This window comes from Schistocerca piceifrons, chromosome 6, assembly GCF_021461385.2.
Source record: "Schistocerca piceifrons isolate TAMUIC-IGC-003096 chromosome 6, iqSchPice1.1, whole genome shotgun sequence".
Lineage (NCBI taxonomy): Eukaryota > Metazoa > Arthropoda > Insecta > Orthoptera > Acrididae > Schistocerca > Schistocerca piceifrons.
The window spans coordinates 331,181,098-331,203,999 of record NC_060143.1 but is presented as its reverse complement, the minus strand read 5'-3'; the positions used below and the strand labels follow the sequence as shown (position 1 = coordinate 331,203,999).

The following is a 22,902-nucleotide window of genomic DNA, read 5'->3' as shown; positions in this document are numbered from 1 at the left end:
ATTGTCCTGTTGGAACAGCAAGTTCCCTTGCCGGTCTAGGAATGGTAGAACGATGGGTTCGATGACGGTTTGGATGTACCGTGCACTATTCAGTGTCCCCTCGACGATCACCAGTGGTGTATGGCCAGTGTAGGAGATCGCTCCCCACACCATGATGCCGGGTGTTGGCCCCGTGTGCCTCGGTCGTATGCAGTCCTGATTGTGGCGCTCACCTGCACGGCGCCAAACACGCATACGACCATCATTGCCACCAAGGCAGAAGCGACTCTCATCGCTGAAGACGACACGTCTCCATTCGTCCCTCCATTCACGCCTGTCGCGACACCACTGGAGGCGGGATGCACGATGTTGGGGCGTGAGCGGAAGACAGCCTAACTGTGTGCGGGACCGTAGCCCAGCTTCATGGAGACGGTTGCGAATGGTCCTCGCCGATACCCCAGGAGCAACAGTGTCCCTAATTTGCTGGGAAGTGGCGGTGCGGTCCCCTACGGCACTTCGTAGGATCCTACGGTCTTGGCATGCATCCGTGCGTCGCTGCGGTCCGGTCCCAGGTCGACGGGCACGTGCACCTTCCGCCGACCACTGGCGACAACATCGATGTACTGTGGAGACCTCACGCCCCACGTGTTGAGCAATTCGGCGGTACGTCCACCCGGCCTCCCGCATGCCCACTATACGCCCTCGCTCAAAGTCCGTCAACTGCACATACGGTTCACGTCCACGCTGTCGCGGCATGCTACCAGTGTTAAAGACTGCGATGGAGCTCCGTATGCCACGGCAAACTGGCTGACACTGACGGCGGCAGTGCACAAATGCTGCGCAGCTAGCGCCATTCGACGGCCAACACCGCGGTTCCTGGTGTGTCCGCTGTGCCGTGCATGTGATCATTGCTTGTACAGCCCTCTCGCAGTGTCCGGAGCAAGTATGGTGGGTCTGACACACCGGTGTCAATGTGTTCTTTTTTCCATTTCCAGGAGTGTATATAAATGACCTAACATCAGACAACCAGTACCATAGCACTATCCAGTTTGCAGATGACACAAGCATATTAGTCAGCGGGAAGACTGCAGAGATACTACAGACAAGACTGTCTGAGGCATTAACAAATGTTGTAAACTGGTTCAACCAAAACAAACTAATAATAAATAAAAGCAAAACAGTAGCATTAAATTTTCATAATATCAAGAGAAACATTGAAGAGGATATAAGAATTCAGATGTCAGACACGGATATTGCAAGTGTGCCTAATACAAAATTTCTGGGGATCTGGCTACAGGATAATCTTAGATGGGAAACTCACATTGACAACATATTAAAGAAGCTAAGTACCATGTGTTATTTAATGAGAGTGCTAGAAAACTGCTGTCATAAGGACTGTCTAATGACAGTTTACTATTCTAATATACATTCTGTCCTAAAATATGGGATCACTTTTTGGGGTAACTCGCCATCCTGCCTAAAACTATTCAGGATGCAAAAAAGAACAGTGAGAATCATGGCTGGAATAAAAAGGAACAAACCATGTAGACCATTATTTAAAAGGATGGGGATTCTTCCCCTTCCATGTATTTTCCTATTTGAAAGTGCAATGTTTATAAAGAAATATACAATAACAAATCCTAGTATCCTCCCCAAAAATGAAAGTGTTCATCATCATAATACAAGACAGAAAACTGACTTTCATGTACTCCATACAAAAACCAGTTTGTGCCAAAAAGGAACATTACACCATGGAAAAATTATCTACAATAAATTGCCAAGAGAAATTAAAGTAATGACAGATGTAAAAAATTTTAAAGCAGCATTAAAAGAATATCTGTTGACACATTGCTTTTATAGTGTGGAAGAGTTCCTCCAAAATCCTCGAGAGTCTAAGTGATGATTATGCAAATACTGTAACCATTAATATTGGCCTATAAATACATTCAGATGTAATTCTCAAGTTTATAATGGGGTTCAAGTATAAGTTGTATAGCGACTTGCCCAGTATATGAAGTAAAATTCTGTGAATGTAATTCTCTAGTGTACATGTCAGTTCATAGTGTAGAAGAGTTCCTTAAAAATCCTTAGAGCTTAAGGGAGGATCATGCAAATACTTTAATCGTTAATATTGGCTTATACATGTATTCAGTTGTAAACTTCAAGTTTCTAATGTGGTTTAATTATAACTTACACATTGACTTGCCCAGTATATGAAGTTCTGTAAAATTTTGTGAACATAATTTTCTAGTTTCTAAAGTGTTTTAATTGTAAGATATACTTTGACCTGTCCAATATCTGATGTGCTGTACTGTACATGTAAGATTTACTGGACCAATAAATACAATACAACACAATACAATAATTCTCATGGTGTACATTACACTTTGAGTTTGATTTCATTGTTATTATTAAAATATGTACATATATTATGGTAAGGCCACTAAGTTTAAGAAACAAGTTATGGTATGACTACAGAGGAGTCAACCCTACAAATTATGCTGGGAGCATTTTTCTGCAATGACAGCTATGAATTTAAAGTTTTTGTGTAGTTGCACCCCTTATTTCTATGAGAACAATGGATGGAATGCATTTTTCCATACTGGTAATCCCTACAACATTTGCGTTTTCCAGAAGAAAAGACACAAGATTGATATGTATGTCCCATCTCAAGCTGCTCCAGATTGATTCCCAAGAATTTCATACAGTTTTTTCTTTTTTTTAACAATGTCATATCCTGTCCATAATTTTATATCACACAATATTTATTTCTTGGTGTTAAATTCTGTTACTGGAATCTCTGTAGTGCTTATGTGTGGATGATTCTCAACAAAATACTGAACAATTTCATTCACAGCTCTGTTGCGCTAAACCACCAATCTGTCACAAACTTTGTATAATTGCATTAATTTTACGGAGAATAATTCACTTAATAACTCACTATAGTCATAACCAAAGCTACCAATGACATTATAATTAAAAGAATAGAACCATCAAATCACTGAAGGAGGTGGTGTGGTGGTTAAAACACTGGACTTGTGTTCGGGAGGATTGGGATTCAAATTTTTGTCTAGCCATCAAGGTTTAGATTTCTGAAATTTTCTTAAATGTCTCGTGGTTAATGAAGGGAAGCTTCCTGTAGAAAGCATACGGCTGACTTCCTTCCGTACCTTTCACAATCTGGTTTTGTGCTGTGTGTCTAATAACCTCATCGTCAGACTGTGTGCGTAGTGTAAAATTTTTGTAATCATAAAGTCACTGATTCAAATCTTGCTAGCACTGTCATTTTTTCTTTTATTTAGCGCCAACTTGATGATGATGATGATGATGATGATCATCATCATCATCATTTAAGACTGATTATGCCTTTCAGCATTCAGTCTGGAACATAGCCCCCTTATAAAATTCCTCCAAGATCCCCTATTCAGTGCTAACATTGGTGCCTCTTCTGATGTTAAACCTATTACTTCAAAATCATTCTTAACCAAATCCAGGTACCTTCTCCTTGGTCTGCCCCAACTCCTCCTACCCTCTACTGTTGAACCCATGAGTCTCTTGGGTAACCTTGCTTCTCCCATGTGTGTAACTCGACCCCACCATCTGAGCCTGTTCATCCTGACTGCTACATCTATAGAGTTCATTCCCAGTTTTTCTTTGATTTCCTCATTGTAGACACCCTCCTGCCATTGTTCCCATCTACTAGTACCAGCAATCATCCTAGCTACTTTCATATCCGTAACCTCAACCTTGTTGATAAGGTAACCTGAATCCAACCAGCTTTTGCTCCCATACAACAAAATTGGTCGACAGATTGAACGGCGCACAGATAACTTAGTCTTGGTACTGACTTCCTTCTTGCAGAAGAGAGTAGATCGTAGCTGAGCGCTCACTGCATTAGCTTTGCTACACCTCACTTCCAGTTCTTTCACTATGTTGCCATCCTGTGAGAATATGCATCCTAAGTACTTGAAACCGTCCACCTGTTCTAACTTCGTTCCTCCTATTTGGCACTCAATCCGTTTATATTTCTTTCCCACTGACATTACTTTCGTTTTGGAGATGCTAATCTTTGTGCCATAGTCCTTACATTTCGGATCTAGCTCTGAAATATTATTTGCAAACTTTCAATCGAATCTGCCATCACAACTAAGTCATCCGCATATGCAAGACTGCTTATTTTGTGTTCACATATCTTGATCTCACCCAGCCAGTCCATTGTTTTCAACATAGGATCCATAAATAATATGAACAACAGTGGAGACAGGTTGCAGCCTTGTCTTACCCATGAAACTATTCTGAACCATGAACTCAATTTACCGTCAACTCTAACTGCTGCCTGACTATCCATGTACAGACCTTTAATTGCTTGCAAAAGTTTGCCTCCTATTCCATAATCTTGTAGAACGGACAATAACTTCCTCCTAGGAACCCGGTCATATGCCTTTTCTAGATCTATAAAGCATAGATACAGTTCCCTGTTCCACTCATAACACTTCTCCATTATTTGCCGTAAGCTAAAGACCTGGTCCTGACAACCTCTAAGAGGCCTAAACCCACACTGATTTTCATCCAATTGGTCCTCAACTAATGCTCGCACTTTCCTTTCAACAATACCTGCGAAGATTTTATCCACAACGCTGATTAAAGAGATACCTCTGTAGTTGTTACAATCTTTTCTGTTTCCATGTTTAAAGATTGGTATGATTACTGCTTTTGTTCAGTCTGATGGAACCTGTCCCGACTCCCAGGCCATTTCAATTATCCTAATTATCCAATTATACTAATTTTGAATTTGATTAAATATTCTAATTTTCAGGGGTGATCAGTAAGTAAAAATTGAAAGATGTTACTTTTATTAAAAATTATGTTTCAATATTTGTTAGTTGACATTTCCAATGTTAATGAATATGGAATTGAAAGAAAAGAAAAAATATGCTGCTAACAGGATTCAAATGAGTGACTCGATTATTATAAACTGTTACACTACACACGTAGTAACTGATGACATCGTTAATAATGTGGAAATGTTTTTGTACTTAACAACAATCAAAATATTCTAATTTTCAAAGCCACTACTTTTGGGAATTGATACCTGAATAGTGGTTTTCAAATCCTGTAAGGATGATGAAAACTGAAAAAAAGGCCAGTTCTCAAGGTCCCCTTTTAAGAAAGCAAACTAAGGTAATTGGCTCTTGATAAGTGTATTAAGTCAGAGGCATATCACAATGTATGAACTCATGTTTCCTTTAAACTGAAACTTCCATCATTTTTCAAGCAATACTGTGATGCTGACACAATTAAATATTTTTTCTAGGTCAAAGACATAAATATTTTTTTCTAAATCAAAGAACACAACAGTAACATATTTCCTATACCCTATATCAGTTGTTATAGTATCAATTAACTGTGGAGCAGCTACACAAGTTGACTTAGTTTTCATAATATTTTCAAATTTTAAATTGTGTTTACTAAAAAATGCAGTACTGGATGAACAATTATACAAAAAGATTGAAAGTAGTCCGGCACTAACTAATAGTAGTTTTTAATGTAGACTATGCAAGCTGTTCATCAGATTGTCATTTTGGGTCATTTCACACCACTAAGAGTACTCTCTTGTGATCATGCTTGTAGATCATGATGTTTCAATTTATTTGATAATCATGGCAATGTAACAGAATGACCATAGCTCTGCAATTTTTTATAAATATTATACCTTGCCATGGTAAAATACACGAGAAAAAATATTGAAGGGAAACTGATCTATAAATTCTAATTAATTCTTTCAATCAGACAGTGATGTATTGTTCTAACCAAAGTAATGTTTTTATTTTCACTTAACCAAAGAAATTCAAAATCAGATAGTCAGAGATGGATGGAGGTAGACAAAAAATTGCATAATAATCCTGAGATAATGAAGGTTTTTTACTGATATCAGCATTGTAGACTATATCTTCACTCATGGCCTTATAATATATTAAATGCTTGCCCACAAAATATCCATCTTCTGAAGAGGGGATGAACTGGGTTCCTCTTTGATGTACTTTTGTCCAAAGCATGTTATATGATTTTCTCGTGAGACAATCCTTTACACTCATATTATTTTTATTTTTTTCTACCACTGCAGTGTGACTATTTCCAATAGTAAAAGAACTTAAAAAATAAAAATAATTAACATGAGTTTTAATGTCACAATGCCAATGAATATTATTTAATTAGAAACTCTCAGTAAAGAGGTGTAATATTTCTGGACACAAATGAATTTGAATGTGAAATGTTTTGTTATCTGGAATTAAATACAAACAAAGGACCATAATGGAGAGTCTCAGCTCCAACAAAATAATCTATTCACAAGATAAGCACTTGACACCTAGATAGCTTTATGACATATGTTGAAATGCAAACAAAATTATACTCACAGGACTTCTGTCGAAGACAGAGAATCAGGTGGTTCAGAATGCACAGCATCTCCTATTCTCTCTGCACATAGTTGATAGGAGTCACATACTCTTACTAGGGGCTGAATATCTGAACCTGTGAAAAACATATAAAAATGGCATTTCCTATAAAGCAGACAATACACTAAAAGGCCGAGAATGAAATTATACAATGACAATATTATGTAAATTGAAGGTGGAGAAGGAAGAAAGGAGATGAAATGGAAGGAACCAATGATATCAACTGCATCGGGACTTCATGCAAAATCAGCAGCCACGAGTGAAAATGTGTGTTGCACTGGGACTTTAACCTGGTGGCTCCTGCTTGATAGGCGGTTGCATTAACCACTGCACAACCAAATACAGTGTTTATTGCAAATGCATGGTCTACCTCGGCACACACCCCAGCTGACTCCACACTCCCACCTAGTGCCACCTGTCTGCCATCCCTGTCTATCTCATCCGTGCCCACCAGTTTTAGATTCCCACTGTAGGTTGACTGTAAATGTGTAAGCACAAGATTCATTGCCCGTCAAAGCAAATAAGTTACATGAATGTGTGGTGTCTATTTTTTCAGACATGTCCAAAAGAACAGACACCACACATTCTAACAATGACAATACACTGAAACCATAAAATTATATGATCCTTGTTGATTCCCTAATTAATATTTTTGAAGCTTTGGATTCATAAAAACCCTTATCCCTCAAGCAGACATGCTGTTTTTCATAACACGAGCAGGCACATGGTGTATTTTGTACACTTGGAAGGTATAGCTGTCTTTATGTTACCAAGGTAAACACATATGAGCAAAAGCACAGTTTATTCTTAGTTTAATCAAACAACAATGACATTAAATTACATAATATGAAGAAAAGCACTTTATAATTAAACAATAATGGAATAAACTTTTATTGCATCACTTTGTTGCCATGGTCAGGTATTACCCTCGGTAAGGACCCACTCTTTAGCATTAAACAGCACAGGTGCAACAACAACTGAGCAATGCAAAACAATTTGTGGTTGTTGCACTTTATACATAGGCATGCCCACTGAAGGGTTTATAGTCAAGGTTGCAAATGTAATTTCATAGATTACTAGTTTTGGCTTATCTACCAGCCATCTTCAGATCTCTAGTATTAGAAAATAATATCTAAGAGCACAGAAATGTAAACATTTAACATAAAAGTTCCATCATGCAATATACACTTCAACAAAAACAAATGCCAAACAGTGGGACACAACATCTTAATTTGTGTGAGCAGGATCACTTGTTACACAATCCAATGAAACAGAGATGAAAATTATCCTAAAAACATATTTAAGTTGTGGTAATAATATATTAGTGCAAGAATGCGTAACAAGAAGACATACATTGAGACTACAATTCTTACCAAGAATAAAAAGTCACCCTTTGTAATGTAACTGACGGTATCATACAGTTTTCATATGTGGACATTGAGTTCATGCTTGCTACATTACGTTATTCTAAAGTAACGCCATAAGCAGTGACTGTTACAGATCCTACAGTGAGGTGTCTGTTCCACATTAGAAAATAACATTATATAACCTCCATATGTGAACATAAACATTATGTGCGGCTCATGAAAGAAGCCTTGGTAGACCAGGAAGCGTCCATGCTACAGCAGGCAAAAGAGTAACTGATGGTAGGTGTCAAGATGTACAAGAAGACAAGTTCTGACAAAATAATGACAAAATGAATAATTAAATTAAAATTATATATTAATACCTTCAGCTGCTGATATACCAGGTGATCAAAAAGTCATTATAAATTTGAATTGAAAACTTAATAAACCACAGAATAACGTAGATAGAGAGGGAAAAATTGATACACATGCTTGGAATGACATGGGGGTTTATTAGAACTGGGGGGGGGGGGAACCTTCACAAAATGTCCGACAGATGGCGCTGGACAGCAAAACATCAGTGACTGTGCATGACAATCGTGGTATAAAAGGAGCTGTAATAAGAGAGAGAATCAGATGCGCCAGCAGTCGCAGCATGTTGACGTTACCTGAAAAGGCGCTTTTAGTGAAGCTGTATTATCAGAATGGGGAATGTGCTAGTTCAGTGTTACGATTCTATTGCCATAGGAAGGGGATTCGAACGGGTAAAGGTGTGTTGACAAATGCAGCTGTGCCGAGAATGATTTCGAAGTTCAAAGCCATGGGTTGTTTAGACGATAGACCCCGTAGTGGCCGACCGAGCACAAGGCGTAATGCTGCTGAGACAGTTCAGGAAGAAATGGAGACTGTAGCGGGTTCGTCTATGCATGGGGAAGTCAGCGTTCGTGCAGTCACACGTCGCACCGGCATTCCATACACTACTGTTTGGTTGGCACTGAGGCATACCCTCTGATGCTATCCGTACAAAATCCATCGGCATCATGAACTGTTACCTGGCGATTTAGTGAAGGGGAGGGCATTTGCTGTGTGGACATTTCAAAAGATGGTGGAAGTTGACGATTGGTTGAGTAACATGTTGTGGACCGACAAAGCTTATTTCACGCTCCGAGGGTCTGTCAGCGCCCATAACTGCAGAATTTGGGCTACCAAAAATCCTAGAACTGTCGTGGGAACTCCATTGCACAATGAGAAAGTCACGGTATGGGTTGGATTTACCACATCTACCATTATCGGGCCTTTTTTCTTCGAGGAAATGCATGATTGTGGTTTTGTAACTGTTACTGTGATGGGTGAGAGGTACGCCGATATCTTGCAGAATCATGTCATTCCCAGCGTGGCTGATAAACACCTGCTGGAATCTACGATGTTTATGCAGGATGGCGCTCCACTCCATATTGCTAGACGCGTGAAAGATCTCTTGCGCGTGTCGTTTGGTGATGATGGTGTGCTCAGCCACCACTTTCGTCATGCTTGGCCTCCCAGGTCCCCAGACCTCAGTCCGTGCGATTATTGGCTTTGGGGTTACCTGAAGTTAAAAGAGTATCATGATCGACCGACATCTCTAGGGATGCTGAAAGACAACAACCGATTCCAATGCCTCACCATAACTCCGGACATGCTTTACAGTGCTGTTCACAACATTATTCCTCGACTACAGCTATTGTTGAGGAATGATGGTGGACATATTGAGCATTTCCTGTAAAGAACATCATCTTTGCTTTGTCTTCCTTTGTTATGCTAATTGTTGCTATTCTGATCAGATGAAGCGCCATCTGTCGAACATTTTTTGAGCTTTTGTATTTTTTTGGTTCTAATAAAACCCCATGTCATTCCAAGCATTTGTGTCAATTTGTACCTCTCTATCTACATTATTCTGTGATTTATTTAGTTTTCAAATTTATACTGACTTTTTGATCACCCAGTATATCAATGGCGACAGGTGAAAATGTGTGCCCCAACCGGGACTCAATCCTGGGATCTCCTGCTAACATGGCAGACACTCTATCCATCTGAGCCACTGAGGCACAGAGGATCATGCGACTGCAGGGACTATTTCACGCGTGCCTCCCGCGAGACACCACATTCTCACCCTGTATGTCCATCCCACCCCAACACACTCATTACTTGTGGAAGACATTCTTACCAAGTCCTGTAAGAGTTTGAGGAATATGTGTGCATCTGCACAGAAGAAGAAGGTCAGGGCCAGTATTGGCAGAACTATATTCTTATATGATGCGGCACTGGCACGTTTCAGTCATCCTATGCATTGATGAACTGACAGTTTCCAGGAAAGTGGGTTGGCAGAGGTGGTCTTGCACTATGGTTAAGCAGTCTATCTTTCTCAAAACTTTCTTGATGTGACTTGGTTACCTTGTGCACCAAAAGCCCCATATATCTAATGCCCAAAACATTCAGATGTATCACACTGTATGTATGGCTGCTTATTTAAGTAATTCTTCCATCTTTATGTTTAGGAGTAATTATAAGTTTGGATACACATTTCTTCTATAAACCTAAAGACAGTGAGGGTTAGTCTGAAGACAACACTCTACAACAACAAAAGTACACACATATTGCTCTTTAGTAGCTAAACGAAACCATGATATATCTTGTGTCCATACCTGGCTCTTTAGTAACCAAACAAAACCATGATGCATCTTGAGTCAACAGGTGAACCTGAAAGAGCTTCATTAACTTAACTTACATGTTTACAGTATTCACCTGTTATAGAAATTTTATATTTATGGGCTTCCTATTACATATAGGCACCATCCAGCATTTATTTTTTCCCTTCACTAATAGATAAACACATACATCCACCTGGAAAAAGTCTCAGAAACCTGCATTCAGCATTTGATGATTTGCTTTCAGGCACCACAGAAACATGTAGACATGTATGGATGTTTCATCTCCAAGTTAGTCATTTGCTTTCTCAGGTTTTTTAAAATTAAATCCCTAATTGAGGTAGTGTTCAATAGTTTTTCTTCACACACTTTCTTTTACTCTGGAAGATGGGGCAAAATCCATTAAGGAAAATTATACAGCTGCCTTTCTACACTGTATGGCAGTTTTTTCATGTAATATTTTACTAACTATGTACAAATATATCCATAAAACAATGGGACATTGACAGCTCACCAGGAGGTAAAAGAAGATAGGCTTCAAACTTCTCATTTGAGGTCGTAGGCAAAGAGGGGGATCCTTTGGAAATGTATCCAAAACTGTAACTCAATGGCTGGTCTACATCCTCTGCCTCAGATGTTTGAAACAAAAATTTTGTACGGAATGCTTCCCCTTGCATGGGTTTTACCTAAGAAAATGTCACATAGACACAAATTACTATTATTGTTTGTATATTTATAATTAATTAAATTGACAAGTTCCTTATCAATATCACAAAAATGTAACAAACACAAATGAATGAAAGGTGAAAGTTAAACAACGAAAAATTCAGGATGGAATGTAACAATATTATGAAAAGGATAACTGAGTTGCAGATGGGCACAACAAAAAGATTGTCAGAAAGTGAGCTTTGAGCCAACAAGGCCTTCATTGGAAATAGACAACATACACACACAGACTCATGCAAACACAACTCACACACATATGACCACAGTCTCTGGCTGTGGTCATGTGTGTGGTTGAGCTGCATTTACATGAGTGTGTCTGTGTATGTTGTCTATATTGTTTGTTGGTTGAAAGCCCATTTTGTGACAGTCTTTCTGTTGTGCCTATCTGCGACTCAGCATGTCCACTATATGGTGAGCAGGAACTATCCTTTTCATAATATTGTTACACAGGTGAAAGATAATACAGTTTGAAATAATTGTTTCCTAATATGACTGCAAATTCACCATTCATTTGGATCAGATGAAATTTCCTCTACATGATAAACTGTATTACTACACAATTACTCCGATTTTTCTATTGAACACAAAAGATAATTTATTTACCAACTTCTGAGGCAAGCAATGGAAATTCATGGATGGCACATTATGTGAAAGAAAGGAAAGAACCACTCACCTATAACAGACTAATGTGTGATGCAAAGTAATGCTCAATAGGATTCAGTATTTACAGTAGCTTTTGAGCTCTTGCTTTTTCTTTAGCAAAAGTACACATATTCAATTCATATGGACCAAAATGTTCACTTCCACAGCATCAAAAGCTACATAATACTGTATTCTGTTGAGTGTTTCTAAGACTAGATAGGTTCACATACAAATAAAACAAAATAACTAATGTGGAAGCCTTTATGTTCCTTTAAATAGGCGCATATTTTAGCGCACTCATACAAAGCCAGTCATTTTTAAGAACCCACACAGATATCTGTGTTGGAGCGTTTAGCAACTTATCAAAAAAGAGCAATGTAATCAGTTTCCCTGTAGAGAGCCATGCAGGGAAATATATAAATAATTTAAAATAATTACACTTTCCGGCTTATATACACTGAAGAGCCAAAGAAACTGGCACACCAGCCAATAATCATGTAGTGTCCCCGCGAGCGCGCAGAAATGCCTCAACGCAATGTGGCATGTATTTGATTAATGCATGAAGTAGTTCTGGAGGGAATTGACACCATGAATCCTGCAGGGCTGCCCATAAATCCATAAAAGTGCAAGGGGGTGGAAATCTCTTCTGAACAACATGTTGCAAGGCATCCCAGATATGCTCAATAATGTTCGTGTCTGGGAAGTTTGGTGGCCTGCAGAGGTGTTTAAACTCATAAGAGTGTTCCTGGAGCCACTGTATAGCAATTCTGGATGTGTATGGTGTCGCATTGTCTTGGTGGAATTTTCCAAGTCCATTGGAATGGACAATGGACACGAATGGATGCAGGTAATCAGACACGATGCTTACGTGTGTGTCACCTATCAGAGTTGTATCTAGACGTATCAGGGGTTCCTTATCATTCCAACTGCACACACCCCACACTATTATACAGCCTCCACTAGTTTAAACAGTCCACTGCTGACATGCAGGGTCCATGGATTCATGAGATTTTCTCCATACCCATACACGTCCATCTGCTCAATACAATTTGAATTGAGACTCGTGTGACCAGGCAACATGTTTCCACTCACCACAGCCCGACGATGGTATTGATGGGCCCAGGCGAGGTGTCAAGCTTTGTGTCACGTTGTCAACAGGGTACACAAGTGGGCCTTTGGCTCCAAAAGCCTGTATTGATGATGTTTAATTGAATGGTTTTTCATGCTGACACTTGTTGATGGTCCAGCATCAAAATCTGCAGCAATTTGCAGAAGGGTTGCACTTCTGCCACACTGAATGATTCTCTCCAGTTATCATTGGTCCCGTTCTTGGAGGAACTTTTTCCGGTCATAGCAATGTCGGAGATTTGATGTGTTACCGGATTCCTGATATTCACAGTACACTCGTGAAATGGACGTACGGAAAAATTGCCACTTCATCGCTACCTTGGAGATGCAGTGTCCCATTGCTCGTGCGCTGACTGTAGCACCATGTTCAAACTGACATAAATCTTGATAACCTGCCATTGTAGCAGCAGAAACCAATCTAACAACTGCGCCAGACACTTGTTGTTTTATTATAGGTGTTGCCCACTGTAGTGCCGTATTCTGCTTGTTTACATATCTCTGTATTTGAGTATGCATGCATATATCAGTTTTTTGTTGCTTCAGTGTATTTATGAATGCATGTGCTTTCTGAAAAATCACCAGAAATTTTCAACTCTAAACAATCAGGTTCATAACAACAAAACAAGAAACAGAGATGATTCTTACAGACACACCTACAAAAGAGCTGTTTACCAAAAACTCTAAAATTATCAAACCAAAATACTTTTCCTGCATTGTCTGCTACTATAAAGAAAATTGAAGAATTCCATAAATTTGAAATGAAACTAAAACAATTTTTAGTAACACACAGCTTTTATAACTTGAAGACTATGAAAATGCAAAATTATTTACACATAGCAAAGTAGATGATTGCATTTGTATGTAAGTTTGCAAATAACTTGAATACAAGAAGTTTTATTGTAACTAGCCCTTGCTATGAATTGATTACATCCATACAATGTTGACTGATAGAAATTTATTACACTCATTATTAATTATCCTCAATGTGGTCCACCTTCATCTGTGTCAAGTTAATAGCTCCAAAATGCCCCAGTGTATGTTATACTAATTGCCTTTCTTAATTGTAAAGGTACTAGAAAGGCTCCTTTTCTTGAATGTATTCCATAACTGTATCTGTTATCTTTATTATTTGGTTGTCAGCCCAATTTTAATAGCTTTCAGTAGCACAACAATTCTGATTTTATTAATTTCTTTTCCTCCATTTCTTTCACAGTCATTGTTTCATCTTCACACAAGGCTATACTCGAGATGCACAGTTTCCAAACCTACATCATGAATTTTGCCACTCTCCCTCACTCCCTTCAACTCAAGGAATCTTATTTCCTAGGCTTCAGAATTATTTCACACCTACAGTCTTTTGAAATTCCAGTTTTTATTACAGGAAGGCATAATTCTCCTTTGTATGTCCTACAGTCCTGCTACATCTCTTTAACAAGTCTCCATTAGTGACGATTTTCTTCTTCCCTCCTTGCCACTACTGTGTCTCTTCCCCAAATTATTTTTATCTCTTGCAATCCCGACTTCAGTTCTATTATCCTTATCTTCTTTGTACCTGCCGCAAATTTACTGTATTCAACATCTCCAAGTCTCATTCTCCATTTATTTTTTCCAAATCTTTTGTTTCATTTTATTCTATATCTTGTGCTCCTGTTCTTCATGCTCCTTTATCTTTCTTTGGCCTTTCTAACTCACTGTTTCCTTGAACAACTCCCAGATATCTCCCCAACACCTCCATCATACAAAGTAGCCCATTCTTTAATCAGTTGCATGAACAATGGTTCCTATAAGTCTATTCACTTTCTGTTTATGCCTACACCACCACACTCGTGACACAAGAACTTCGCAATTGTACATATCTACAGGGCTATTACAAATGATTGAAGCAATTTCATAAATTCACTGTAGTCCCATTCATTGACATATGGTCATGACACACTACAGATACGTAGAAAAACTCATAAAGTTTTGTTCAGCTGAAACCGCACTTCAGGTTTCTGCCGCCAGAGCACTCGAGAGCGCAGTGAGACAAAATGGCGACATGAGCCGAGAAAGCTTATGTCTTGCTTGAAATGCTCTCACATCAGTCAGTCATAACAGTGCAACGACACTTCAGGACGAAGTTCAACAAAGATCCACCAACTGCTAACTCCATTTGGCGATGGTATGCGCAGTTTAAAGCTTCTGGATGCCTCTGTAAGGGGAAATCAATGGGTCGGCCTGCAGTGAGCGAAGAAATGGTTGAACGCGTGCAGGCAAGTTTCATGTGTAGCCCGCAGAAGTCAACGAATAAAGCAAGCAGGGAGCTAAACATACCACAGCCGATGGTTTGGAAAATGTTACGGAAAAGGCTAAAGCAGAAGCCGTACTGTTTACAATTGCTACAAGCCCTGACACCCGATGACAAAGTGAAATGCTTTGAATTTTCGGCACGGTTGCAACAGCTCATGGAAGAGGATGCGTTCAGTGTGAAACTTGTTTTCAGTGATGAAGCAACATTTTTTCTTAATGGTGAAGTGAACAGACACAATGTGCAAATCTGGGCGGTAGAGAATCCTCACGCATTCGTGCAGCAAACTTGCAATTCATCAAAAGTTAATGTGTTTTGTGCAATCTCACGGTTTAAAGATTACGGCCCCCTTTTCTTCTGCGAAAAAAAACATTACAGGTTACGTGTATCTGGACATGCTGGAAAATTGGCTCATGCCACAACTGGAGACCGACAGCGCCGACTTCATCTTTCAACAGGATGGTGCTCCACCGCACTTCCATCATGATGTTCGGCATTTCTTAAACAGGAGATTGGAAAACTGATGGATCGGTCATGGTGGAGATCATGATCAGCAATTCATGTCATGGCCTCCACGCTCTCCCGACTTAACCCCATGCGATTTCTTTCTGTGGGGTTATGTGAAAGATTCAGTGTTTAAGCCTCCTCTACCAAGAAACGTGCCAGAACTGCGAGCTCGCATCATCGATGCTTTCGAACTCATTGATGGGGACATGCTGCGCTGAGTGTGGGAGGAACTTGATTATCGGCTTGATGTCTGCCGAATCACTAAAGGGGCACATATCGAACATTTGTGAATGCCTAAAAAAACTTTTTGAGTTTTTGTATGTGTGTGCAAAGCATTGTGAAAATATCTCAAATAATAAAGTTATTGTAGAGCTGTGAAATCGCTTCAATCATTTGTAATAACCCTGTATTTCTAATAGGTTTATAAATCTCTGATTATTTAGCAAGCAAACACATTAATAGATTAATTTTCTGTTTTTCCTGCCAACTAGAATTTCATTTTAAGGCCAAGTAAGATGCTCTGCCTAATAATCAAACACTGCATTTGAATATCTCCTGTACGTTAACCCACCACCCCCATTCCCCTCTCTCTCCTGCCCTTTTACTGGAGCATTTGAATCTTGTCCATTCTTTGTTGTTATGTATGAGGGGTAATCACAAAGTTTTAATTTTAACATAAAAATAGTCATATAATTAATTTTTTATCTGTTTGTAGTTACATGCTGACAGTCTAGATAGACAATGAAATCTCCACATCCCCATACAGTAGCATGTAACTACAGAAGCCAAAATAAGATTTGTGTATTCAACTTTCTTGCCTCTTACTTGTTATGCAGTATTTATCTTTATCCATTTGTTCTTTAACTGTTTGCTGCCAGTCAGAATCATCATTCAGTTTCTACTTCACTGTAATAAAAATCTTTCAGGAAACAAAGGGTGTTATTAGGAAAGAGACAGGTATTAAGCTATCAGGCATCAACCAGCTGGGAACTAATTGCGTTTGGGGTCTGACAAGGTTCCATCTTAGAGCCCTTACTTTTTATTATATATATCAATGACCTCTCATCAGTAACATTACCAGATCCCAAGTTTGTTTTGTTTGCCAATGGTACAAAAATTGCAATAAATAGCAAATCAAGTGTAGACTTAGAAAGATCGGCTAGTAAAATATTTGTGGACATTAATCACAGATTCCTAGCCAATTCTTTGTCACTAAACTCTGGAAAAACACATGTACATGGCTAACATATGATGACAAGCATATAGAAGAAGTGGACAGTGTTAAATTCTTGGGCTTGATAATAAATTCAGCTTGGAGGAGCACACTACAGAACTGCTGAAGTGTCTAAACAAACCTCTATTTGCAATGCGAATTCTGTCAGACATAGGGGATTTAAAAATGTAAAAGCTGGCATTCTATGCTTACTTTCACTCCATAATGGCATATGTGATTATTTTTTGGGGTAACTCATGAAGCCAAGCTAAAGTTTTCTGGGCACAAAAACGTGCAATAAGAACTATATGTGTGAACTCAAGAACATCCTGCAGAGGCCTGTTTAGGGAACTAGGGATACTAACTACTCCTTAATGAAATTTGTCATTAAAAATATATCACTTTTTCAAATCAACAGCTCAGTTCATAGAATCAGTATTAGAAATAAGAATAATCTTCAGAAGGATTTAAAGCCACTTACTCTTGTACAAAAAGGTGTGCATTATTCAGTAATACACATTTTCAATAACTTGCCAGAAGCCATGAAAAGGTTAACAACCAATGAAATTCAGTTTAAGGAAAGCCACAATTGAACTTCTGCACCATTTCAGTGCAGCAATGTGTCCATTGTAAATAAGTATTGTAGCAGTTCTATTATATGTTTATTACCTTAGAAGTAAAAAAAAAAAAATTCCGTTTTAAATTCAGTGCATTTATGTAATCTTAGTAACTGAGTGTTGTAAAATGATCCTTTCATATAGTTCATAAAAAAATAATAATAAAATAAAAAAGGTTGATCATTCCACTTGGGACCTGTGGAAGGTACATTAGCTTATTTGTTTTAGTTGTAAATATTTGTCATGCATTATTATTTTTCTGACATGTTATACATCCTGGATGACATCCTCACTATGGATCAATTGGAATGAAAGCAAATCCAATCTAATCTAATCTGTCTTTATCAATGAGATCATCACTCTAGTAATCCCAATAATCCCATACACACACATTATGTTTTTTATTTGTTGTAGGTAAACTATGTTCATAGCAGATGTGGTATTTTTGAAAGAACAAAACCAGACGAGCTATGTTTTTTCAAAGTTTAAAGTTAGTTTATCTGTGCAAAATGAGTTAGCAAACACTTCACTTACTGCAAGGAGAATTCAATAAATAAAGCAACACACTTTACTCTGAAAGCTGGTTGATTTTAATCAAGATTCCAATACAGTGTACTAATCCTCATTCTTTTGGCTACAAAGCCATATTTTTCAACACAATCTCTGTTCAATGCGATGACCTTATGCCACCTTACTTGGAGGACTAGTATGCCCATAACTCTACTGGTTGATGTTGCAGCCAATGTCTTGCTGCATCAATAACCTCCCAATCATCCATATACTGCTTTCCACAGAGTGCTTTCTTAATTGGGCTGAACAGATGGAAGTTGGAAGGTGCAAGATCTGGGCTGTAGTGCGAAATAGGAAGAGTAGTTCAACAAAGTTTTGTGAGCTCCCCTCAGGTAAGCAGACTTACGTGAGGCTGTGCATTGTCATGGAGCAGGAGAAGTCATTTGCATTTTTGTGGTAACAGACATGCTGAAGTCGTTTCTTCAATTTTCTGAGGGTAGCACAATACAATCCAGAGTTGATCATTGTATCATCATGGAGGACATCAGAGTCCCAGAAACCTGTCACCATGATTTTACTGGTGGAAGGTGCAGCTTTGAAATTTTTCTTTGGAGGAGAAGTGATGTGGTGCCACTTCATGGATTGCCATTTTGTTATCAGCTCGAAGTGATGAATCCATGTTTCATCACCTATGATGACGTTTGACAAAAAATTATCATGATAGGCCTTATAATATGCAAGCAATTTTGCACAGGTGGGCATTCATTGCTCTTTATGGTCTAGTATTAAGTGGCAAGGAACCCAGTGAGCACAGGCTTTTGAATACCCCAACTGGTGGATGGATGTATCAACACTAATGACAGAGGTGTCCCCTTGAACAGTAAGGTGTTTGCTTGTAATCTGTCGATCAATTCATATGAGTGGATATATATGTTCCAAACTTGAAGGAGTCACAGCTGTGTGTGGCAGGCTGGTACACAGAGATCTGACAGGTTTGTGCAACATTGTTGCGATGATGACAGACGCGTCGCCCAATGACAATGTTTTTGTTCACTGGCAGGTCTCTGTATACATTCTGTATGTGTCTTTGAATATATGCAGTTCTCTGATTTCCCACCAAAATAAACTCAATAGCAGGTTGGAATGCACCTCCGTCACAGATGTCACTTTGAAGGCTATGTATAGCACCACCAACTACTGGAGCTTTATGTAACTATAGGGGCTGAAGCAGGAATATTCCACAACATCTCATAAAAAATTCTACCTTTTTTCAACCAAAACTGACAGAGAGAAAATGTGTTGCATTGCTTACTAAATACTTCTCAAATATTCTCCATGGATGCTTCTCTGATTGGCTTGACAGTAATATTTGAATCAGGAAGCAAAATTAGTCTTAAAGAATTATTACATATTATGCACATGTTACTAATATGCATGTAAAATGATATATGTAATAATGCTTTTATTATCAATAAAAAGGACTACTTTTACCCCTGATTAGAATAAAATGTTTGATTATGAATGTAGAAGAAGAACTGTAACAGGCCCATTATTTAACCCTGGAGAATGCCCACTGAGATTTCGCCATATGAAGATGATAATATAAAATCCCTGCTTGTATTACTCAAACATCCTAATGGAACTTCCTGCATCATGTTTGTTAAACAGGAACTAAATTTGGTACATGCTGAAGTTAGTTTTACTAATAGAATAATAGGATTGACGCAATCAAATGGCTTTGATAAGTCACAGAAGATTCAAATTACTGATATGTTATGATGTAAACATTTTATTATGTGCTCAATGAAGATATAAGATATAAGGAATAAGGGATCATACAGAGGCATACAGACAGTTGTTTTACCATCACTCTATTTGTGAGTGGAACAGGAGGAGAAATGACAAGTAGTGGTACAGGGTAACCTCCACCACACACTTTATGCTTGCTTGCAAAGTATCTATGTAGATGTGGATATTCACTGAAAAAGTGTTGGATGAGGTGCACTGACAAAGAAGAGGCCCATGTTTAAAAAGTGAGTACCTTTTTACATAAAAAATAGTCTTTCACTACCAGGTGAAGAAATTTTCTCATAGCTTCACATAAACATACTTTTCTTGTGAGTGCATTTATCTTTTAACAAAAAACATCTGATGTAGTTGCTAATTTTCATTCTCCGTGATTAAACAAACAGCAATACCTGTAATGGTTGGATATTTGGTGGAGAATTTGTGACGATGACAGTGTCTGCATGGCTTGAGGAATTCCCACATGAAGCAGACAGTCGGAGACAGTATTTGGCGTCTCCTTTCAGGCCTGGCCATGTTCCCACAGGCCCAGGAATACCAAGCTGTATCTCCCTGTAAATTTGCTTTTAGTAGGTAATATAGCAATACAAAATTAACAAGATTGTGAAAAAGGTAATAAATACATGCTAGCACAACATCATGGCTACCATCCATCAAGGCAATTAGGTACTCCGCAGAGAAACAGAACACGTTTTATATCATATATATGCACACACTTCATGTACTAAAGTAATAGCTCATAATTAATACTGCAACTATGAAAGGTGAGGTTATAGGTCTAAATTTTACAACAAATAGCGTAAATTAACCAGAATCGTAATTGAAAACACTTTTAAACTCTAGTAACAATTAATTACTTCTGTTGAAAACACTTTTAAACTCTAGTAGCAATTAATTACTTCTGTTGTTGTTATTGATATCAACTAACAGAAAACTGCACGTCAGACAATCTAACTCTTTTTTCATCTTTTTTTACACAAATTTCCTAAATGCACACCATCAAATGTTACTTTTTTCGTTACTTTATTTTGACAATTTTTTTGAACTCACTTTAAAAACAAGCACCATGTAGAGTACATTATTGAAAATCATTTGTTCATTGATCGCATTCTGCAGATCCCCAAAAAAGAGTTCAAATGTGTGTGAATTTGTAAGGGACCAAACTGCTGAAGTCATCGGTCTCTAGTCTTACAAACTACGTACACTAACTTATGCTAAGAACAACATACACGCCCGTGTCTGAAATAGTGCTTGAGTCTCTGGGAGGAGGGGCCGCACATTTCGTGACATGGCATTTCAAACCACGTGGCCACTCCACCCGGCAATCCCATCAAAAAGGAGAGACTTTACAGAGGGGGGCAAGTCAACGTATACAGTAACAAGAAACAAGGACAGCATAAGAACTTCTTCTACATACTTTATTAACAAAAAATATCATTATTCTGCATAATGCTGTTAATGCTTATAACTTCTAAATTTAATATGCTTATAACTTCTAAATTTAATCAAGTAAATTAGTAAGAAAGCTGTTATTCCAAAGAAAGCTGCTGCTTCCTTACTTTTACTATGAAGCCGCTGTTTATCTCTGATGAGATGCATAATATTTACTTGATTACGATGGTTGATATGATTTAATTTGTTTTTTATTTGATCCTGTTGATTACATATCCTACAAAGGGTGCACTAGTAATGTAGGACAAATCAAGTGAAATAATACAAAATTATGTGAGCATTTTGTATATCGTACAAATACTTATTTTCTATGAATGGCTGATTGCAGACAATATTACAACCTGCATTTTACTGGTATAAGTTCAAGTGAATGCTTAAAGTAGCAGAATGAATGAAGTCATGAATTTTATCCAAGTGGCACAAATAAATAAATAAATTTACACAGTGTCATAATGGTTTAAATTAAAATACAAAATTTACATCTTCATCACATAAGTAACTTCAAGTGAATACGTAATAGTGTGGAATAAATGGTAGTACACATTTTAATCTATGATGTAAATGAATTTTCATTATTTTTATTATTATAACTTATGTTAGGAATACACAATTTTATCTTCATAACATAGGTAAAGCTTTTCTTTTAAGAGTTTTATTTTTTACCTAACTAGTTTCATCTATTTTTACTCAAAAGGATGCCTTATTACTCTACAAATTCATTCATTTCATAAAATGTTTGTTCCCTGAGGGATGCTTTTAGTTTCCTTTTGAATACCTGTATCTTATTAATTTCCTATTTTTTACACTGATGAGAAATTTTCCCCCTGTCTTATGTTATGTTTGTGAATGTCACAGTTTTTTTTGGAATAATTCCTTGTTACTGGATACAAACATCATCAGTGAGAATACATATCGATTTCTAACAGTAAATATCCTGAGAGTCTTAAAGAGACCTCTGCAGAATGTTCTGTTAGAAACCTCGCATATAATCCTCACTACTCGTTTTTGTAGTTTGGAGACTTTTTCAACACCTGTAGCATTTCCCCAGAAGATAATACTCTTAGGACACTACAGAATGGAAATATGCAAAATATGATGAAACCAATCTTTATCTACCAACAAGGTGAGAAGCAGCTCTCAAGGCAAAACATGCTGTGCTAAGTTTTTAACCAGTTGATCAATTTGCTCTTTCCATCTTAGCTGACTGTCTATCTGGATGCCTAAGAATTTTGTATGTGTGATTTCATACATTTGTTGGTTGATAACTCCATTTTAAGAACTTGGAGATTTTTATTTACTGGCTGAAATTGTATAATATTAGTTTAAAAAAAAAATAGGGTTAGCCAATTTGCTGTGAACCATCTGTGTACTTGGTTAGTGACTGTCAGGGCTTGTATCCTGCACTACGGAGCTGGGACCCTAGACTACAATACTTGTGTCATCTGCAGACACGACCATTTTTGCTCTCTCATTAATTGTAACTGGTAGATCATAGATGTAGATCAAGAAAATCAGTGGTCCAAGGATCGAGTCCTGGGGTACTCTGTATT

General features: G+C 38.0%; 1 protein-coding gene across 1 annotated transcript in view; it reads right to left on the bottom strand.

Annotated features, from left to right (window-relative positions):
* The window catches only part of LOC124802759, a 428,511-nt gene that overhangs the window by 207,162 nt on the left and 198,447 nt on the right, over positions 1–22,902 (bottom strand). Inside the window, exons 17-19 of the mRNA XM_047263751.1 lie at positions 20,293–20,452; positions 10,979–11,150; positions 6,396–6,510 (exon numbers count right to left, since the gene is read on the bottom strand). Of these exons, the coding sequence (XP_047119707.1) occupies positions 6,396–6,510; positions 10,979–11,150; positions 20,293–20,452 (447 nt within the window). The remainder of the gene's footprint in view (positions 1–6,395; positions 6,511–10,978; positions 11,151–20,292; positions 20,453–22,902) is intronic.